The 17,140-nt window shown below is 44.6% G+C and overlaps 1 protein-coding gene across 2 annotated transcripts; it reads right to left on the bottom strand.

The window, feature by feature from the left end:
- Positions 1-8,211: 8,211 nt before the first annotated feature.
- Positions 8,212-14,119, bottom strand: LOC131408128 (calcitonin). Of its 2 annotated transcripts, XM_058544689.1 has the most exons (5): positions 13,226-14,119; positions 12,073-12,167; positions 11,172-11,309; positions 8,922-9,106; positions 8,212-8,348 (listed from the first exon to the last, which is right to left on the bottom strand). In XM_058544689.1, exons 2-4 carry the CDS (start codon positions 12,156-12,158, stop codon positions 8,947-8,949), a joined length of 384 nt encoding a protein of 127 aa, XP_058400672.1. In that variant the 5' UTR covers positions 12,159-12,167; positions 13,226-14,119; the 3' UTR covers positions 8,212-8,348; positions 8,922-8,946. The 2 variants fall into 2 exon arrangements, with proteins under 2 accessions (XP_058400672.1, XP_058400670.1); XM_058544687.1 differs by lacking the exons at positions 8,212-8,348; positions 8,922-9,106 and adding an exon at positions 9,759-10,251.
- Positions 14,120-17,140: the final 3,021 nt, after the last annotated feature.

Below are 17,140 nucleotides of genomic sequence, written 5' to 3'. Positions count from 1 at the left end.
CATCAGATGTTAGCTCAGGGCTGATCTTCCTCACAAAAAAAAATAAAAAATAAAAAAAATAATAATAATAAATAGTTTAGTTACATGCATGTTTACCATACCATTTCTAGCTCTTTGTCTAAGAATAATGACTTCAACTTTTCACAGAAAGACTTGTACAAGAATGTTTATGAGTGTCATTCATAATAGCCACATCTGGAAACAATTTGTGTGCATATGTCCATCCAACAAATTGTGGTATACAATGGAATACTCCCTCTCCCAAAATAATTATATACTGATACAAGTGACAATGTAAAAAAATCTCACAGTCAATATGCCAGGTGAAATATCCCAGGGACAAGAGATTACATACCATCTCTCTATCTATTTATCTATAGGAAAATGAACCCACAGTGATAAAAATCAGGTCAGTGAGTATGTGGGGTATGGGTTTGGGGGGGTTTGACTTCAGAGTGGCATGAGGAACATTCTGGGATGAAGGAAATATTCTATACCTTTTTAATGGTGATAGTTACATGGGTTATATGGTATACATTTGGCAAACCTCGTGAAAATATAATTTAAAGTATATGATTTTCTATTATGTAATTTGTACTTTATGAAAGTTGATTTTAAAAATAAGAAAAAAATTCAAAATATGTAAACTAAAAATTTTTAGAAATGTAAGGGATAATTCACAGAAACAAAATAATACTTGGAAACTTTATTGCCCTCTACCCAGGCAAAAATACCATAATTGAATAAAATAATTAACAACTTTAATTACATATATACTTAGATGCATAGGTAGACAGATATAGATATATAATTTTATACATCAAGGAAAATACTTTTTTTCTGATATCTTTAATCATTTATGGGAAAGGATCATATAATAAACCTCATAGAAAATTTCAATAAATTTCCCAAGTAAAAAATTATTGAGATTACTTTATCAAACCTCGATGCAAAAACCTAGAACTGAATAACTGAAGGATAATTTAAAAAGCTATTTTAAATTTAAAAATATTCTTCTATATACCTTTTGATTCAATGTGGAAATCAAAACAAAAATTATAAACAATTTTAAAAATGAGATCTTTACATCTCATAACATGTTATATGATTAAAGATAAACTCAGAAAGCAAAATCATAAATACGTAATATTTCAGATACTGGTAAATTCTATGAATAAAAATAAAGCTGCATAAGGTGGATAGAGTGTGATCATATAAGGGGTGCCATTTTGTATATAGTGGTCAGGGAAGTCCTTTCTGAGAAGGTGACATTTCAGCAGAGTTCTGAAGGAAAGGAGGGAGGCAGTCATGCAGACACGCAGGGAACAGCATTCTAGGAAGAAAAAAAGAAAAATTAAGTGCAAAGACCCTGAGGAAGCTGGGAGTGGAGCAAGCAATGTGTAATTGGCAGAAAGGGAGATCAGAGGAATGATGAGGGGTCAGATTGTAGTACCTCTTAGGCTACCATATGACTTTAACTTTTATTCTGAGTGGATGGGGAGCCCGTGGAAGGTTTTGAGGAGAGGATAGACACAATATAACTTACATTTTAAAAGAATCACTCCAGAATTATCTATACAGAGAAAAGGGTAAAAACAGGGAGATCAGTTGGGAGATGATTGTTATAGTCCAGGTAAAACATGACGGGGACTTGGGTCAGGGTGGAATCAGTGGAGGTGGGGAAGAAGTGGCTAAATACAAGTCATCAAGAAAAAGAGAATATAAGCAATTTGATTTAATAATTCAAATTCAGAATAATTCAGAAATCTGGAAAGAGACCAGCTAAACAAATTTTTCAGCAGTCATCTCAGAGAATGGAATTCAGTGGGAATTAGTGAATTAGAAACCAGGAAGATAGTAGAACTGAAAAATAAATCTTAAAGCTAGTGCTTTGAAAAGTCCAATAAAATAGAAATTTTTGGTAAAGTGAGTAAGGAAAAAGAAAAGAGAAAATACAGATACACCACATCCAGAATGAAAAAGAAGATATAACCTCAAATATGGATATTTTAAATTTTAGTGAAAAGTTCAATTTGCTAATGCATGCAAAAAAATTTAAATTAACGTTTCACAAAAATATATGTAAGTCAAGAATAGATAGAATAAAATAAATAGAATAATGAATAATAGTATATTAGAATAACCATGGAAGAAATTTTAATCCCTCTTAGGAACTATATTATAAAAGGAACTCGATGAGAAAGTTTTACAGGTGAATTATACCAAGCTTAAGGCACAGATAGTTTCCATGCTATTTACACTGATCTAAAACATAGAAAAAGTTCAATAGTTTGCCAACTCATTTGATAACACTGGCATAGCCCCAATACTAAACTTAACAAAAGTAGTACAAAATCCTAAGTAAATCACAAGCAAATTGAATTTGGAAGTGTATTTTAATACATATTCTCTAACCAAGTAGAGTTTATCAAGAAGCAGTACAATGATTTAAGAGAGCAGCTTCTGGAGTCAGATAGCCTAGGAACAGGTTTGCATCTTGAGATGGATCTGATAGCTGTATGGCTTTGGTCAACCTATTTAAACTCTCTGTGTCTCAGTTTCCTCATCCATAACATGGGGCTTATGATAGTATCTAATTTATGCAGTTGTTGTAAAGATTAAAAGAGTTGATTTTATGAAGTACTCATTACAGTGCCTAGCAGGTAGTAAGCACTCAAAAATATTAATTGTTATTATTAGTTTCTATGTTTGGAAATGTATTGTTGACATCAGTAAGTCAAAGGAGAAAAACCATAAGATAATGTTGTTAGATACCAAGAGATACTTTGATACAATTTAATATCCACTTATGACTTTTTAAAAATCTCTTAATACGCAGTAAAAAGAAAGATACTTTCTTGAGATGATTAAAGAAGCTCCATCTGAAATCAATGGACTTCATCATCAAGGATGCCTATTATCACTAATTTTATCTCAACATTATCAAAAAGTTCTACATGATACAAAAATATGAAATAAAATTTTCTATTATTTACAAATGATACAATTGTCTACCTGGAAAACCCAATGCCAATCAAAATCCAAACAAGATTTTTAAAAATTTGACAATTATTCTAACTTTCTTCTGGAAGAATAAATATGTAAAAATTACCAAGAGCATTTTGGAAAAGAGAAAAGTATGAGGCACATTTGCCCTACTAGTAATTAACCGTGTTACTGGTGCATAAACATATCAATAGACAGAAAAGAAAGGCTAGAAGATGATCAGCATATGGTAAGGGTGGTGTTTCAAATCACTCTGGGATGTGTTGGTTTATTTAATAAATGTTTTGAGGTAAAGTAGACGTAATCTCATTATTGATAAAATCTATCACCTCTTTGTGGGTATAAACATTGCATGTTTTTGAAATCCATCATATTGTCAGGGGATATTTGCACAGCCAACTTTGAATGACACATTGGGAGGTGCTGCCTATATACGCCTCTGAGTGACATATCCTTCCCACTCCCTCAAATTTAATCACTTTTTTGAATGTGATGTTTATTTTCTCTACACATGACTGTATATTTTTACTGCATATGTATGTATCCCTAAATTATATGACATTATGCATGTTTTAAATTCAATACGAATGGTATCATCTAGTATATATACTTTGCAACTTGCTTTATTTTGTACTCAGCGTTATATATGAGATTTATCCAGGTTGATACATATACTTATATTCACTGTTGTGTAGTATATTGTACATATCCATTATGTGAATAAACCATAATTAATTTATCTAAGGTATGTATTGTCCAGTTTCAGCAGCAGAAGACTGGAACTGGAACAAAATGAACATTCTCTAAGATGATTTTAAGAAGACAAAATGAAAAGGAATTTGTAAAAAGAAATGAATAAATTTGATAAATTGGCCATTGAGCAAATTGATGTAGAGCCCAAAATCTCAATAAGAGGAAAAGCAAGCTGAGGTAGCAAAATTAATTCCATCAACAATGGCCCCTGTATTAGACTGCTCCGGCAACCGTAACAGGATACCACAGGCTGCATGGCTCAAGCAACAGAAATTTATTTTCTCTCAGTTCTGGATGCTGAAAGTGCAAGATCAAAGTCCCATTAGTGCTGGTGTGTGGTCAAGTCTCCCTTCCTATCTTACAAATGGCCATGTACTCGCTGCCTTGCAGGACATTGGTCATATCCAAAACATTCATAATACATTTGGTTTTGGACATGGATCAAATATCAAGGACCTTTTGGCATGGACCAAATGCCTCCATGGATGTTTCGGACAGGACCAAATATGACCAAATATCAAGGACCTTTTGCCATGAACCAAATGTCTGATGGATGTTTTCAACTGAATCAAATATCAGTGGTCTTTTGGAGTGGACCAAATGTCTTACGGAAGTTTTAGACAGGACCAAATGTCTGCTAATCATTCACTGTGTCCTCACCTGGCCCCTTCTCTGTAGGTGCATGGGGAATGAAAGAGAGAGATCTCTGGTATCTCTTCTTCTTTTTATAAGGACACTGGTCCTATCAGATTAGGGTCCACCCCCTTAAGGCCTCATTTAACATTAATTACCTCCCTAAAGGCCCTATCTCCAAATATAGTCACATTGGGGGTTACAGCTTCAATATATGAATTTGGGGAGGACACATTGACTCTAAAACACTCTCAAATTATATATACCACTTAGCTCTTGCCACAACAACGTTACATAAAAACAACCTCAAAATCTCAGTGGCTTACAAAAACAAATATTTATTTTTCTTGTTCTTGGGTATGTGGTAGGGATGAGGACGATCTCAGCTGGTGTCGGCAGTGTGTGGATCCAGATTGCAGTTCAGATTTAGGTCCACAGGTCTCATTTTGGAGTCCAGGCTAACAGATTAACAGATACCTAAGGCATGTTTTTTTCAGGGTGATGGAAGAAGCACAAGAGTACAAAACCCAGCCATACAAATGCATTTCAAGCCTCAGCTTGAATAAAGTCAAGTAAAGTCACATGCCTAAGCCCAAAATCAAGGGACAGGGAAGTCAATTTTACCCACCATGTGGCTATAGCAAGGGTAAGCGTCTAAACTACTACGGCATAGAGAAGAATTGGGAGCAATAATTCATTAAGCCACAGCATGTATTCTCAAGCTCTGAGTGTTCAGCATGAGCCTTAATCAACACTAAAAGACATTCTTTTGCTACAATGGCCTGTGTGGGTTGTGAGTAGTAAAGACTGATGCTGCAGCCACGCCAAAGGTCTTTGTCTCTCCATGTAGTACACTAATTGCCTTAGGCACTCCTTATATCTATTCTTAGGGTTCTGATTCAGTGTACCCTACGTTGCGGTTTGCAGTTTCAAATTAGTCACACTCTTTCATTCTATGAGCTCTGAGTCAGTTGAGAAATATTCAAAGTTCTGGTGCGAATTCAGTACAGTACAGTAGTCCACCATATCTGATGGGGATACATTCTAAGATCCCCAGTGGACGCCTGAAATCACAGATAGTACAAACCCTATATATGTTATGTTTTTTCCTATACATATACACATACGATAAAGTTTAATTTATTAATTAGGTACAGTAAAAGATTAACAACAATAACTAATAATAAAGGTAGCTTTGGGCTATTATTAAGTAAAGTTAAGTTTACTTGAATACAGGCACTGCAATACTGTGACCATCGATCTGATAACCAAGATGGCTATTAAGTGACTAACAGGCAGGTAACCCATACAGCATGGATACACGGGACAAAGGGATGATTCACCTCCCAGGAGGGACAGGACAGCTCAAGATTTTACCACGCTGCTCAGAACAGCCTGCAATTTAAAACTTATGAATAGTTTATTTCTGGAATTTTCCATTTAATATTTTTGAACAGCAATTGACCATGAGTACCTGATACCCCAGAAAGCAAAACTGTGCATAAGGCCGGGACTACTGTATTAGCTTTCTTATTGGTGAAGCTGACTTGGATGCCAGACTAAAATGGGCTTCCCACTATTTCCCCTCCTGCTATGAACTTACCTACCTAGTCATAGACATCACTCCTAGAGAGCACTCATCTGCTTTGTTTACTGCATGGAAAGAAGAAAAGCTGGTCAGGTTAATCCAGGATACGAGAAACATAGGGTGAGAAGAGTGTTCAAACTGAAAAATTAGTCCTTGTGGAGGCCTTGGGGCAGGAAACAGAGTCACTGATAAGTGGCGTCCATTGCAGAAGTCTCCAGGCGCTCTGAGTGAATCCCTGGAGTGAATCCCTCAAGCGAGGGATTCACTATCCAGGTGATGTAATTGCTGAAGATGAAGACACTTGGGCAATTTAGCCTGAGGAAATTAGGCCCAGAGGGAACCTGAGAGTCGGTCACACATAAAAGAGAAGACTTAACTTCTTTATTCAGTAAATATTTATTGAGTACTACTTTATGCTAGACACACTATTGTGTTGTGTGTGTAGAGGATTTAGCAATTAACAAACTAGCCATATACCTGTCATGCGGGACTTACATTGTTTACAGCATGGGGTACAAAAAATAAACTAATAAAATAAAAAATATATACTATGATAGAAGGTAATAAACGGTAAAAAGAAAAAAAATGATCAAAGAAGAGTGTCAGCGTACGTTGGTGAGGCAGAGTACAATTTCAGAAAGGATGACCAGGATAGGTGACATTTGAGCAATCTGGAGGAAATGGGGCCATGGGGATAGAGCATTCTGCACAGAGGTACTAGCAAGTGCAAACACTTGAGGAGGGTGGTGCTGGGGATGCAGGTTGAGGGACAGTAAGAATGCCAGTGTGTGAGAAAGCAGTAGGACATGAGTCCGGGTGGCTAATGGGGTGGTGGTGAGAGGAGAGGAAGGGAAGATCAACTTGTAAGCAATTGCAGTGCCCCAGGTGTTTATTCCATAAGATGGGGAGTCAATGGAGTATTTTGCACATAGGGGAGATGTGGTCTGATCTACCTTTTACAGCAAAGGTTGGGCTACTGTGTTGGGTACAGACTAAATGGGACCAAGGGTCATAATTCTCTGTGCTCCTGCAGAAATAACTAGAGGCAGTAAGTAGAAGAGGATGACTTTTCTACCTAAATAACCCCACTTCACTGACCGTCCAGCAGTGTAACTGGCTGCCAGTCACCCTGGGAGTTGCAGTCAGCAGCTTGTCACTGGCAGTCCCAGCAGAATATAGGGATGTTGATGCTGGGAAATTCCTACCTCAAATAAGGCATCAGACTTATGACATCCCAGATTCCTTCCAATACTGAGCATCTCTGATTCCACAGCGTGCGTCCTCAATCTCCCCCAGTTAGAATATCAGCTCCATGAATGCAGGGAGTTTTGCCTGGTCTGTTCATTGCATATTGAACATTGTTCATTGAACAATCATATTGTTCATATTCTCGGTGCCTCAAATAGTGTCAAGCATGTAGCAGACACTCAGTATTTGTTAAACGTATGAATGTCTCTGTAAAACTTACTGCAGGACCTTGAACAATGCACTTTTCTTCTTTGTACCTTAGAAAATAAGAAAGGTAGATTGGATGGCACCTGATGAACTTTCCAGGTCTGCCAGTCCGTGATCCCATTTCAGACTGTGAGCCATTGTTTCTAAAGGGCTTTTTGCAGGCTAAGGGGTGTATGAAGGGGTGTTCATGGGGAGGAGAGGCAGGGATGGGTAAGGGCAAAGCTGAGTCAAGGAGAAGTGCAGGGATATCCTCTGGGGCTGGGGACCAGGGCACTCTCTGAAAGTAAATGTGAATTGTCTCTTTGAGATGCACAGGGTTCTGATTGTAATATGGGATGTTTCCCTAGAAACTGAGGCTACAGGACACTGAGGACCCATCCCGAGCATGTTGTCTTTGCCTCATTCGAGTCAGCCTGGTCAACAAAGTGTTCACAGGTCCCTGAGGCTGTCCTGGGAAAAACAGCATAAATAGCAGCAGGGACTCCTTTTAAGTGTATTGAAAATACATTTTTTGTTTCAATGAAGTTCCCAAGTGACGATATTCTTTAAGCAAAGAGTACCATCACGTCACAGCGTTACTATATGTCCCCAGACACCCACAAGGCAGCAAGTTCATGTCCCCCAGGGGTTTAGTAGAGCTGCCAACATTGACGGGTGGGCTGATGGGGCCCAGATCTGATACTAGATAAGCCAACAGACATGCCATCATATTTATTGAAGACAAATCCAATAGAAAAAGATGCATACTAGGTAACTGCAATGATTTTACTTTGCATTTAGCTTTAGTTTATTTCAAGCAGAAGAGTGATTTCAGTATCTAGAAGCATGCATATAGGGGTGTCTTCCATGCACCCTGTCCTACAAGTTGTTTTCACTACAAATTAAAGGAAGTTGAGCTCAGCTTCATGGTGATCTAGGAGAAAGAAAAAATAATAGCTACAATTTAGTTACTTATTAATTGTGAGGCTATTGACATCTATGTCATTTACTCTTTCTATTAATGCTACAGGTAAGTACTATTGTTGCCTTCAATTTACAGATGGGGAAACTGAGGCTCAGAGAGAATGTCTGGCCCAGGGTCATATAGCTAGTAGAGGACAAACACAGTACTTGAACCCAAGTGTATGCTCTGAAATTAGATGTACATGAGATTGTAGTGTATATTCCAAAAGGATAGTGTCATTGCCTTTCAAACTCAAGCTAGAATAATCACAATTATAACTGCAGGGAACAGTATTTTAAATAAACAAAATCTATATCCTGGCAGATGATCTCAGTGTCACAGGGAGACACTGGAAAACAGAGAGAGATGAACCCAAATTCTAGGGGTTTCAGCTATTGTGACTCTGTTCTTTCTCCAGACACTGGAGTGGGCACCTTCTCCTGTGGATTTTTGACCCATATGGGCCCAGGGAAGGTTAGAGTGTGGACAGCACTGCAATACCCGGCCATCCATCCTCCCATCCGACAGTACAAGGGCGGTCACCTTCTTCCTGGAGTCATTTCACTCCTTAGGCCTTAAGGTCCTTGCGGCGCCGGCCAAAGACTTTGAAGCCCATTTCTGTGGGCAACAAGTTGGTGTTTGCCATATTCCCAGAGCTGCTCAGCAAGCCTACCAGCTGATGGGTCAGGCAGGTGGCAGTGTTGCAGGATCTCTTCTGGGCAGTGACCCTGATTTGTAGGATGGAGAAAAAGAAAAGACCTATCAGTGAGAGGCTGAGGGCAGGAGCCTGCCCCATGGCACTTTCACGGTAAAATTACTGCTCCGAGAGGCAACAATGAACCTTAAGCATTTCTCCTACACACAGTTATCGGAGGAGAAAATCATAGGCCATTAGGGAAAATGCCATGATCACTCCCCACAGACATACCCAGAGGTGTCAGAAAACCCAGTGGTGGCTCTGGGTACCTGTCCATGGGACACAGAGCTGTAACAGCTAATCTTTCCTGTATAAATAAACTAAAAATCAACCAAGGCTTATGAGACTGGAGAGAATTATGGCGCCACACCCAACCCCATCACAAGGATTGTCTAGAAGTTACATCCCACTCAAAGACACTAAATATCCCTTCTAGGCATACAAAAATTTTGGAGACTCACCTGGAAAAGGAAGAAAGTTTGCATCATCAAGTCATGGAAGCGCTTACCTGTTCCTTAGTGCTCCTGTTCTTGCTACTTGAGGTTGGTCACAGAGACCACCCACCACGCTCTGAGTCCAGCTACCTGGACTAAGGTAGGGCTAATGCTACTTCTAAGACAGGTCCCTGAATCCATGAAGCCTGGGACCTGGGCCACAGCAATAACCAACACTGCTCAGTCTTTGTAGAAATATACTTTTATTCCTCAATGACAAGCACATTCAGAAGCAGGACTGAGAAGCTCTGCTATGAAATCCTTGGGGACTCATAGGGCTGCCCCCTTTCTCTCTCTGATCACTTCTTGGGTGATTCTCTTCTGGCCTGTAGGTCCTGCTCTCTCTCCTCCCAACTGAGGTTCCAGACATTCACTGCTATAAAAAAGCCACTGATACCAGCCCGAAGAGCAAGCAGAGAGGACCACATGCATCAAGTTATAGGAAGGAAGCCAGAAAGGAAATTAGCAAGGAGAGGGAGGGGCTTAGTAGGCATCCTGGGACATGCCAATGTGAGGGCCGTGGTCTCTCTCCAAGCCTCTGGCCATGACCCTTTTCTTGCCAGGCGCTCCGACCCCAATTGCAGTCTGAGGGAACGTGTGAAACTTGTTGAGGTCCTGCGTGTATGTGCCCAGCACACAGGTACTCAGATTACCGCACCGCTTAGCTCTGGGGCTGTCCAGGCTGCAGGGAAAAGACATGCCAGATGGTACCATGCACTGGGTCTGCCCCATGGCTGTCACATAGAAGGTTAGACCAGGGAGGGGTCAATATGAGTGGAGGCCGGAGGGGCAGGCAGGAGGGCAGCTCACACATCGTCTGTTAGGAGAACTCAGAGGTTCGCTGAGCCAGAGCGGTGTGGGGAAGGGCTGTGGTGGAGAAGCTGGGGCCTTTTCTGGAATTCCACAAACTGCTCAGTCCTTCACGCTCTGCAGAGAGGGTCTCAGGGCGGATGCAGGTGCAACACGTGCCTCTACCCAGGCAATGCTCAGGCCAGACCAGGGGCTGTCTTGTCTCCAAGCTCAGGGTGCACAGGGAGGGAGGGCTGGGAAGGGTGTCTGGCCCCTGACAACAGGCACATCTCCACAGATCCTACACATCTGAAGACCCCAGACCTACCTCAGACACTGCTCTACCCGACCCCACCCTCTGCAAGGCCTCTGGCTTCACCTTGCAAATGTGCAATGAAGGCGCCTTGCAGGTGAGAAAGAATATCATATGCAGGTTAACAAGGTGGAGCCAAATTTTTAAAATCTTCTGAGATATGTGGGGTCCATCTGTTGGCTTCACACTTACCAGTCCTCACTCTTCCAGTGCTGAGAGATCTCTTCAGTAGGGAAAGACCAATTCCCAGAGTGAGGAATTGCACACCTTCCCTAACTGCTTTCAGAAATGAATCTTTTTACATGTGGTCTAACCATGGTCTCTCCACCTGACCTCTGTCTTCAGTGGAGCCTGAGAAGAGCTGGGCCCCAGGCTGGGGTGAACGGACAGCCTGCTGGCCTCCCGTCCAGCTGTGTTCTCTCCTACCTCTCGGGATATGCCTTCTTGGGCATGACAGGAGGGAGGGGATGCCTTGTGCTGGGCGGGGTGGGGTGCCTCACCTGGGGCCCTCTGTCTCCTGGTCCAGCTCCAGCTCACTGGCCTTCATCTGCACATAGTCCTTCACCAGTGCAGCCAGTAGGAGTTGCGATTCCTCCTCAGTGAGCACAGCAGGATTCAGGCGGCTCTCCACAGCAGACCTAGGGAGGAGAAGCAAACCCAATATAGGCTCAGAACCCCTGCTTGACCCTTCCCAGGATAAGCAGCCAGGCTTCCTGGTTCTTGTGACTTCTTCTGAGGATGTGACCACCCCAACTCCCAGTGGACAGAGCATGAGGCCAGTTTTCTTTTGAGGGCATTGATTCATCAGGAGCCAGGCACTGGTGTGACCTCCAAGCAGGAGTGTGCTAGATCCAGATCTTGCAGACTTGTGAAAGGTAAAATTTTCAGAAATTTTGTGAACCTGGTTTTAAGTACAGCCAATATTAAAAATTAAATGATAAAACTTAAAGTAGTGCTAAGGCTAAAAAGGGTTTCAGTTTAATAAATACAATTTGTACCAGACTAAGAAATAGGTTAACAGATCACATATCAGATTTAAAACAACAAATTTATTGGCAAAATAGGTAGCAGATTAGAACACAATTCATGTCTCAGATCATGGATGAATTAGATAAATGGGCTAGCTACAGATAGAAAAGTTTGGTAAAATGCAACAAAAGCCTTCTATGAAGCTTAATGAGCTATATGAAATTTACAATAAAGAATATTGTATATCTTATTTCTATTTGTAAATTGTGTGTTATATATCTTTATATCATAAAAAGTTTACAATAAACTTATATGCAGATTTACATACATAGATTTTCCCCCTGAGAGCTGGTTGTTAAACATTCAGAGCACAGAACTGTGTGATCTCAGGGACAGTGGGAGGGGAGTGCGCTCCTAGCAGGGCTGTCTTACCTGAATGGTGCTGCCTGGAGGATGCTCGCCTGGTACAGGACCAAGATGCTAAGAGGCAGGAAGGGGGAGAACTTCCAGAAGCCCATGACGCCTCTCTGCAAGGGAAGAATGACATCACCACCTGCAGCAGTTGGAAGTTCTCTGAGCCCACAGACCTGGGCTCCGGTCCTGCCTCTGCCTGTGACCCCCTGGCTTCCTGGCTTCAGGCTGGTCATGTCATTTCCCTTCACACTTGTTTCCTCATCAGCAAAGTGGATGGAAGGTCCAGTGAGCCTGCAGCAGGCAGGTTTAGCACAGTGGGAGAAATCCTAGCAGGACCACTGAGTGAGGAGGTCTCAGTCTATAGCCCCCTCCCTGCCACCCTACACATTCTCACATACACCTCTTGGCCAGGTCTCCATTGAGGACAGTCTTGGAGCACCCTGCCACCACAGTTGTTCCCACTTCGCAACCCAAAGCTGTCCTCCCTGTGTGGAGCTGTTGCTCACACCTGGAAGGGTGTGTGTTAGGGGAGCAGATAGAGAGGGAATATCCCTGAGTTTGGAATCTCTGACAAACTGAAGACCAAATTCAACTGCTCAGCAGCTCCGCACTTTCGCAGAGTTCCCTGTAAGAACAAAGCTTAGCACAGTGTTAAATTGGGACGCAGGACTCAAACTGAAGGAAAAAGCTCCCAGAACCCACAACTGAGGCTTGCGTCTAACCGCCCCTCAGTCGTTGTGCCTAGTTGCCACCCATTTGCGCTGGCCCAGGTTGCTAACTGATTTCCCGGGGACCACAAGGATCCAGATGCGATCTGTGAGTGCACAGTTTGCAGAAAGCTACTCCTGCGTCCTGCTCTAAGCGCGGTGCCTGGGGAGCTCGAGCATCCCAAGATTGGCCTAAGCACATGTGCAGCAAGAAACTGAGACTGGAGCCCGCATCAGCGCAGGAAGAGTGGAGCAGAGAGTCCCCGAACCGAGACTTTCCAGTCTTACCTGGGGCAGGAGCCTGGAATGAATCGTGGACTAACAGAGATTGTGTGATGAAGAGACTCAGACAGAAGTGGACAGAGACTCTGGGACAGGGAAGGAGATCAGCCAAGAGAAAGACTAATGCAGAGAGAGGGAGAGACAAATAGAATCACACAGCTAAGCAGGAATCTTGGGCTCACCGGGCAGCAAGTAGCTTGGAGCAGAGAAGGCGGCAGCACCAGCAGCGTCGACGTCAGGGGACAGCACTGTGAAGTGTCAATGGCACTTGAGCTGGACAGTGGCTCTCATGCCTCCCAGCACCGGCTGCTGCTCTTATTCCTGCTGCTCTGGGTCCAGGGTGGTCCAGGAGGTCTGGGCAGCCAATGAGGGGAAAGATCCTGTGCCCCGATGGATTGTGTCACCACTTGCGTCCAGAACCTGGAGCATCCAGCAGGACCATCCCACTTGTATTTGCGTTGAGGTCATTGATGGAAGGGGGAGGGGTGGTGACCAAGGAAAAACACTCTTAAAGTGAGCATGAATTTGAGGATAGTTTGACGTCATGGTAAATTTCACCTGTTCAGTTCCACTGGTTATCAACAGAAACTCCACTCCATCCCCAGCTGTGCAGTCTTGTAGGGCAGGGTCCACGACGGTAGGGACTACTGACTCCCCCAGACACACCCTAGACCCCCGTCCATGTGAGAGTTGGAAGGTTAATGCACAGTGGGGTTGATTATGGACCCAGGCAAGGTGTCTGATTCATGCATCTGGAATCACCCACAGAGGAGCAGGGCTTCTGGGAAGCAAGAGATGGAGGTGAGAGCAAGAACTTTGTCAAACCTGAACTCAATTCCAGCTGCACCAATTCCAGGTGGTAGGATCATGGGGAGGTAACTTCTCAGTGCCTCAATGTACTCATCTTTGGAATGGGGACCCTATTCCCATCTTGCAAGAATGTGCCTGGCCCCCAGCTAGGTAGGGATCTAGAAGAGCGTCCTGGCCCACGTAGGGGATTCTGTAAGATCGCATTCCATACTTTCCAAACCCCCACCTAGTGTGGCTTCCTGGATTCCTGCTGGGTGGTCCACTATCTGGTTAGAAGGAGTCATATGCCCCGCTGGGCCTCAGCCAGGAGATGCAAAGCACAGATGCTTCCCCAGCCTCCAAGCAGCCCCTAGCCTTCCCCTTCTTCAACCACCTCCCCCCAACCCCCGCCATCCATCACCTCTCTGTGGTCCGCCTGTCCCAGCCATTTGCCCAGCTGCCCCAGCTTCCTGCCGCTGTTTGCCAAGACGTCCCAGTGACGTGCAATTCCGGCCCTGCACCGGCGTCCCCCGCGCTTGAGCCCTGCACTAGAGATCAGGGCAGGCTTGACGCTGCTGAAGAGTCCCTGCCGCTACTAACGCTCACACTCACTTCCAGCCACACGCTTCCACATACACAAACTCATAACTGTGCTACTTAAACATGTGCCCACTCCCCCAAAGCACAGGCACTCACAAAAAGACGCTGGCGCGCAGGGGCATCCGCCCGAGTTCACTCTCAGTCGCGCCCCAAGCGTGCCTCCGAGTCTCTTGTGGGATCGCACGCACACACCGGCATGATGATGACCTGGTCGCATCATACCTGCACTCACTGTCAAGAATAAGCGTGCTCCATAACATCAAATTATGCAGAACCTCGACCCTCTCACACCCTGCACGACTGGGTTTCAGGACCCCTCTACCAGAGCTTTCTGCTCCAAGCCTGCCTGGAAGGTCCGAGGTTCTACTGCCGCCCTCAGCGGATAAAGTGCGGAGAAAGAAGCTTCCCGCTGTCCCCAGGATATCTGGGTCTGAGCGCGCACTCGCGATCGGCGGCAGGCTGTACAGATCCGCCCAGCGCCGCAAGCACGGGCGCGGCATTGGAGTGGGACGTGGGGGCGGGGAGGCAAGGACCCCAGCTACGTGGTTCTCTCAGAAAAAGCACAGACTAGCCCCGGGGGTGCCGTGAGTGACCCGAGCCACCGGTCCACAGCCCAGTCCTCAGTCCCCAGGAGCCTCAGCATTTCCTAGGACACACCTGCCCGAGGCATGTCTCTTCCCAATCTATTTGGTGTTCTCCGTGCTCGGGGACACCTAACTTCCAAGATGCCCGTATTCAACTTTCCTCCTTCTTAACTCCTGGGGCGACACTGCCGCAAGGGAAGAAAAGCTCGGGGCGGGGGAAGTGGGTGTCTGAAACTCGCTCTCCGCGGGGCAGACAGGCAGGGCGGCGGGGGAACCCAGGAGTGGAGGGACTGGTGGGTAGGACGCAGGTGCGCATCAGGCGCAGAGCAGGGGAAGCCTGCGGAGCAAGCGACAGGGCTCAGGATGGCGGATCCTGGGCTCCGTGCGTCCTAGAGCCCAGAATCAGGTAGCCACTGCTGAAACCCAGTCCTTGAGGGCTTGAGGGCTCAGCCATGTGGGTCCTGAGCCCTGACGTAGGCTTTCCGCGCACAGTTGCAGGGCCGAATTGGCGAAGGAGGCGTAGCGGATGCTGTGTGGCTGGAGGTTGCGCTCTGCCTCTTGAGGCTGTCGTAGGTGAGTCTGCACTCAGGCGACACATACTTTTGCGGGAATGACTTCCACTTACAAGACCTGAGGTTTCTAAAATGTGAACCTTCTGAAATCATTAGTAAGCACGTATGTTCGTGGGATTGCATTTTCCTGAGGCGAGAAGCATAGCTTTCACCAGTGGAATGGGGACTGCAAAATGGTTAAGAAACGACTACTCTAGAAGCCGATTTCGTGGCCATGGCGGTTTGAGCGCTCAGAACTCTACCCCTGTCGGCCACGTGCGCCTTCAGCCTTCAACGCCAACATTCACTCCTCACTCTGAAATCTTTGGTGGCTACAAACCGGGCTGGTGGTGTGGGGAAGGAATCCAGGTCTGCGCGCTTCTAGAAGGTGCTAGGGTAGCGTCCAGCGGTTTCATACTTGACTTTAAAGGTCAGTCTCTTCAGCTATGAAGAGACTGGTACTAACTCATCTCTCAAGTGCTCTTTGAACTTGTAAGAAGTGCCTGGTGCTGAGCTGGGGGCAAAGTTGGAAAAAAAAAAAAAAAAAGTCCTTTACTTTGGCCCTTAGCACCACGTCTGGCACACTAGTAGGAACTCAGCCAATGTTTGTTGAATGTATGGAACTAATTCATCCCGGCAAATTCACCACCCAGTCTCATCGCTGTTGCAGGGCTCTAATCCCAGCCTGCAGAAAATCTGGACCTTGTCAGGTGGAGCAGAGTTGTGCTTGGACTCTGAGATTGTGAGCACAAACATTTCAGTCAGACTCCTCCCATTTTATTTTGCATGCACAGTCGGTTTCCTGATAGAAGCTTCCAGGAATGAGACAGGGGAATAAGGGTTACCCCGATGGTTCGTCCTAAAATCTAGAGTCTCCTAGAGTGAAATACAAGACCACTCTCCTCGGAGCCTGCCCCTGATTTACAAGTGGACTCAAGGACGGCCAGATCTTCGCTGGTGCAGATGGCTTAGATTGCAACCAGCTATGCCTGAAACTTCCCTGAACTTCAGCACTAAACAGCAGGATCTAAGGAAAGTCGCAAAGGAAAATACTGATTTTAAAATAGCCCTTGATTTAAGATCTTATTTCATAACTTGTAAACCTGGAAATCAGGGTCAGTTGGAAACAATCTAGGTTGGAAAAAAAAGTTTTACAATACTCTGAAGTTAATAAACAGAAACCACATTAAAGTTGGGAGGCCAGAAGGTGGTACTCGCATGCCCTACCTCTATAGCAGAGCCCAACAGGAGGAAGATAGACTTCTTCTTGACAGGCAGGAAGCTCAGCCAATGAGAGCCTGTCACAACTCAGCCAATGAAAAGCCACTACACATGGAAGGCTTGGCTCCTCCATCCGACTCTTTGTCTTCAGTAGCCCTCCCAACTTCCTCTTCCCCTCTATGAAAGAGTTTCTCCTCCCTCGCTGCTGGGGGATTTGCAGGTGGCTAGCCGTGGTTGCAGACCTCTCTGATACATTCCTGGCCATGTTGCAGGCTCATGGCCCAGCAGCATTGACAATTTGTGTTAAACACCGAACACATTGCCTGGCATGGAGCAGGCACTCAAGAGTGGT

This window comes from Diceros bicornis, chromosome 7 (assembly GCF_020826845.1).
Source record: "Diceros bicornis minor isolate mBicDic1 chromosome 7, mDicBic1.mat.cur, whole genome shotgun sequence".
Taxonomy (NCBI): domain Eukaryota; kingdom Metazoa; phylum Chordata; class Mammalia; order Perissodactyla; family Rhinocerotidae; genus Diceros; species Diceros bicornis.
Note: the sequence above shows the minus strand (reverse complement) of the source record. Positions and strands in the feature narration are given on the sequence as shown.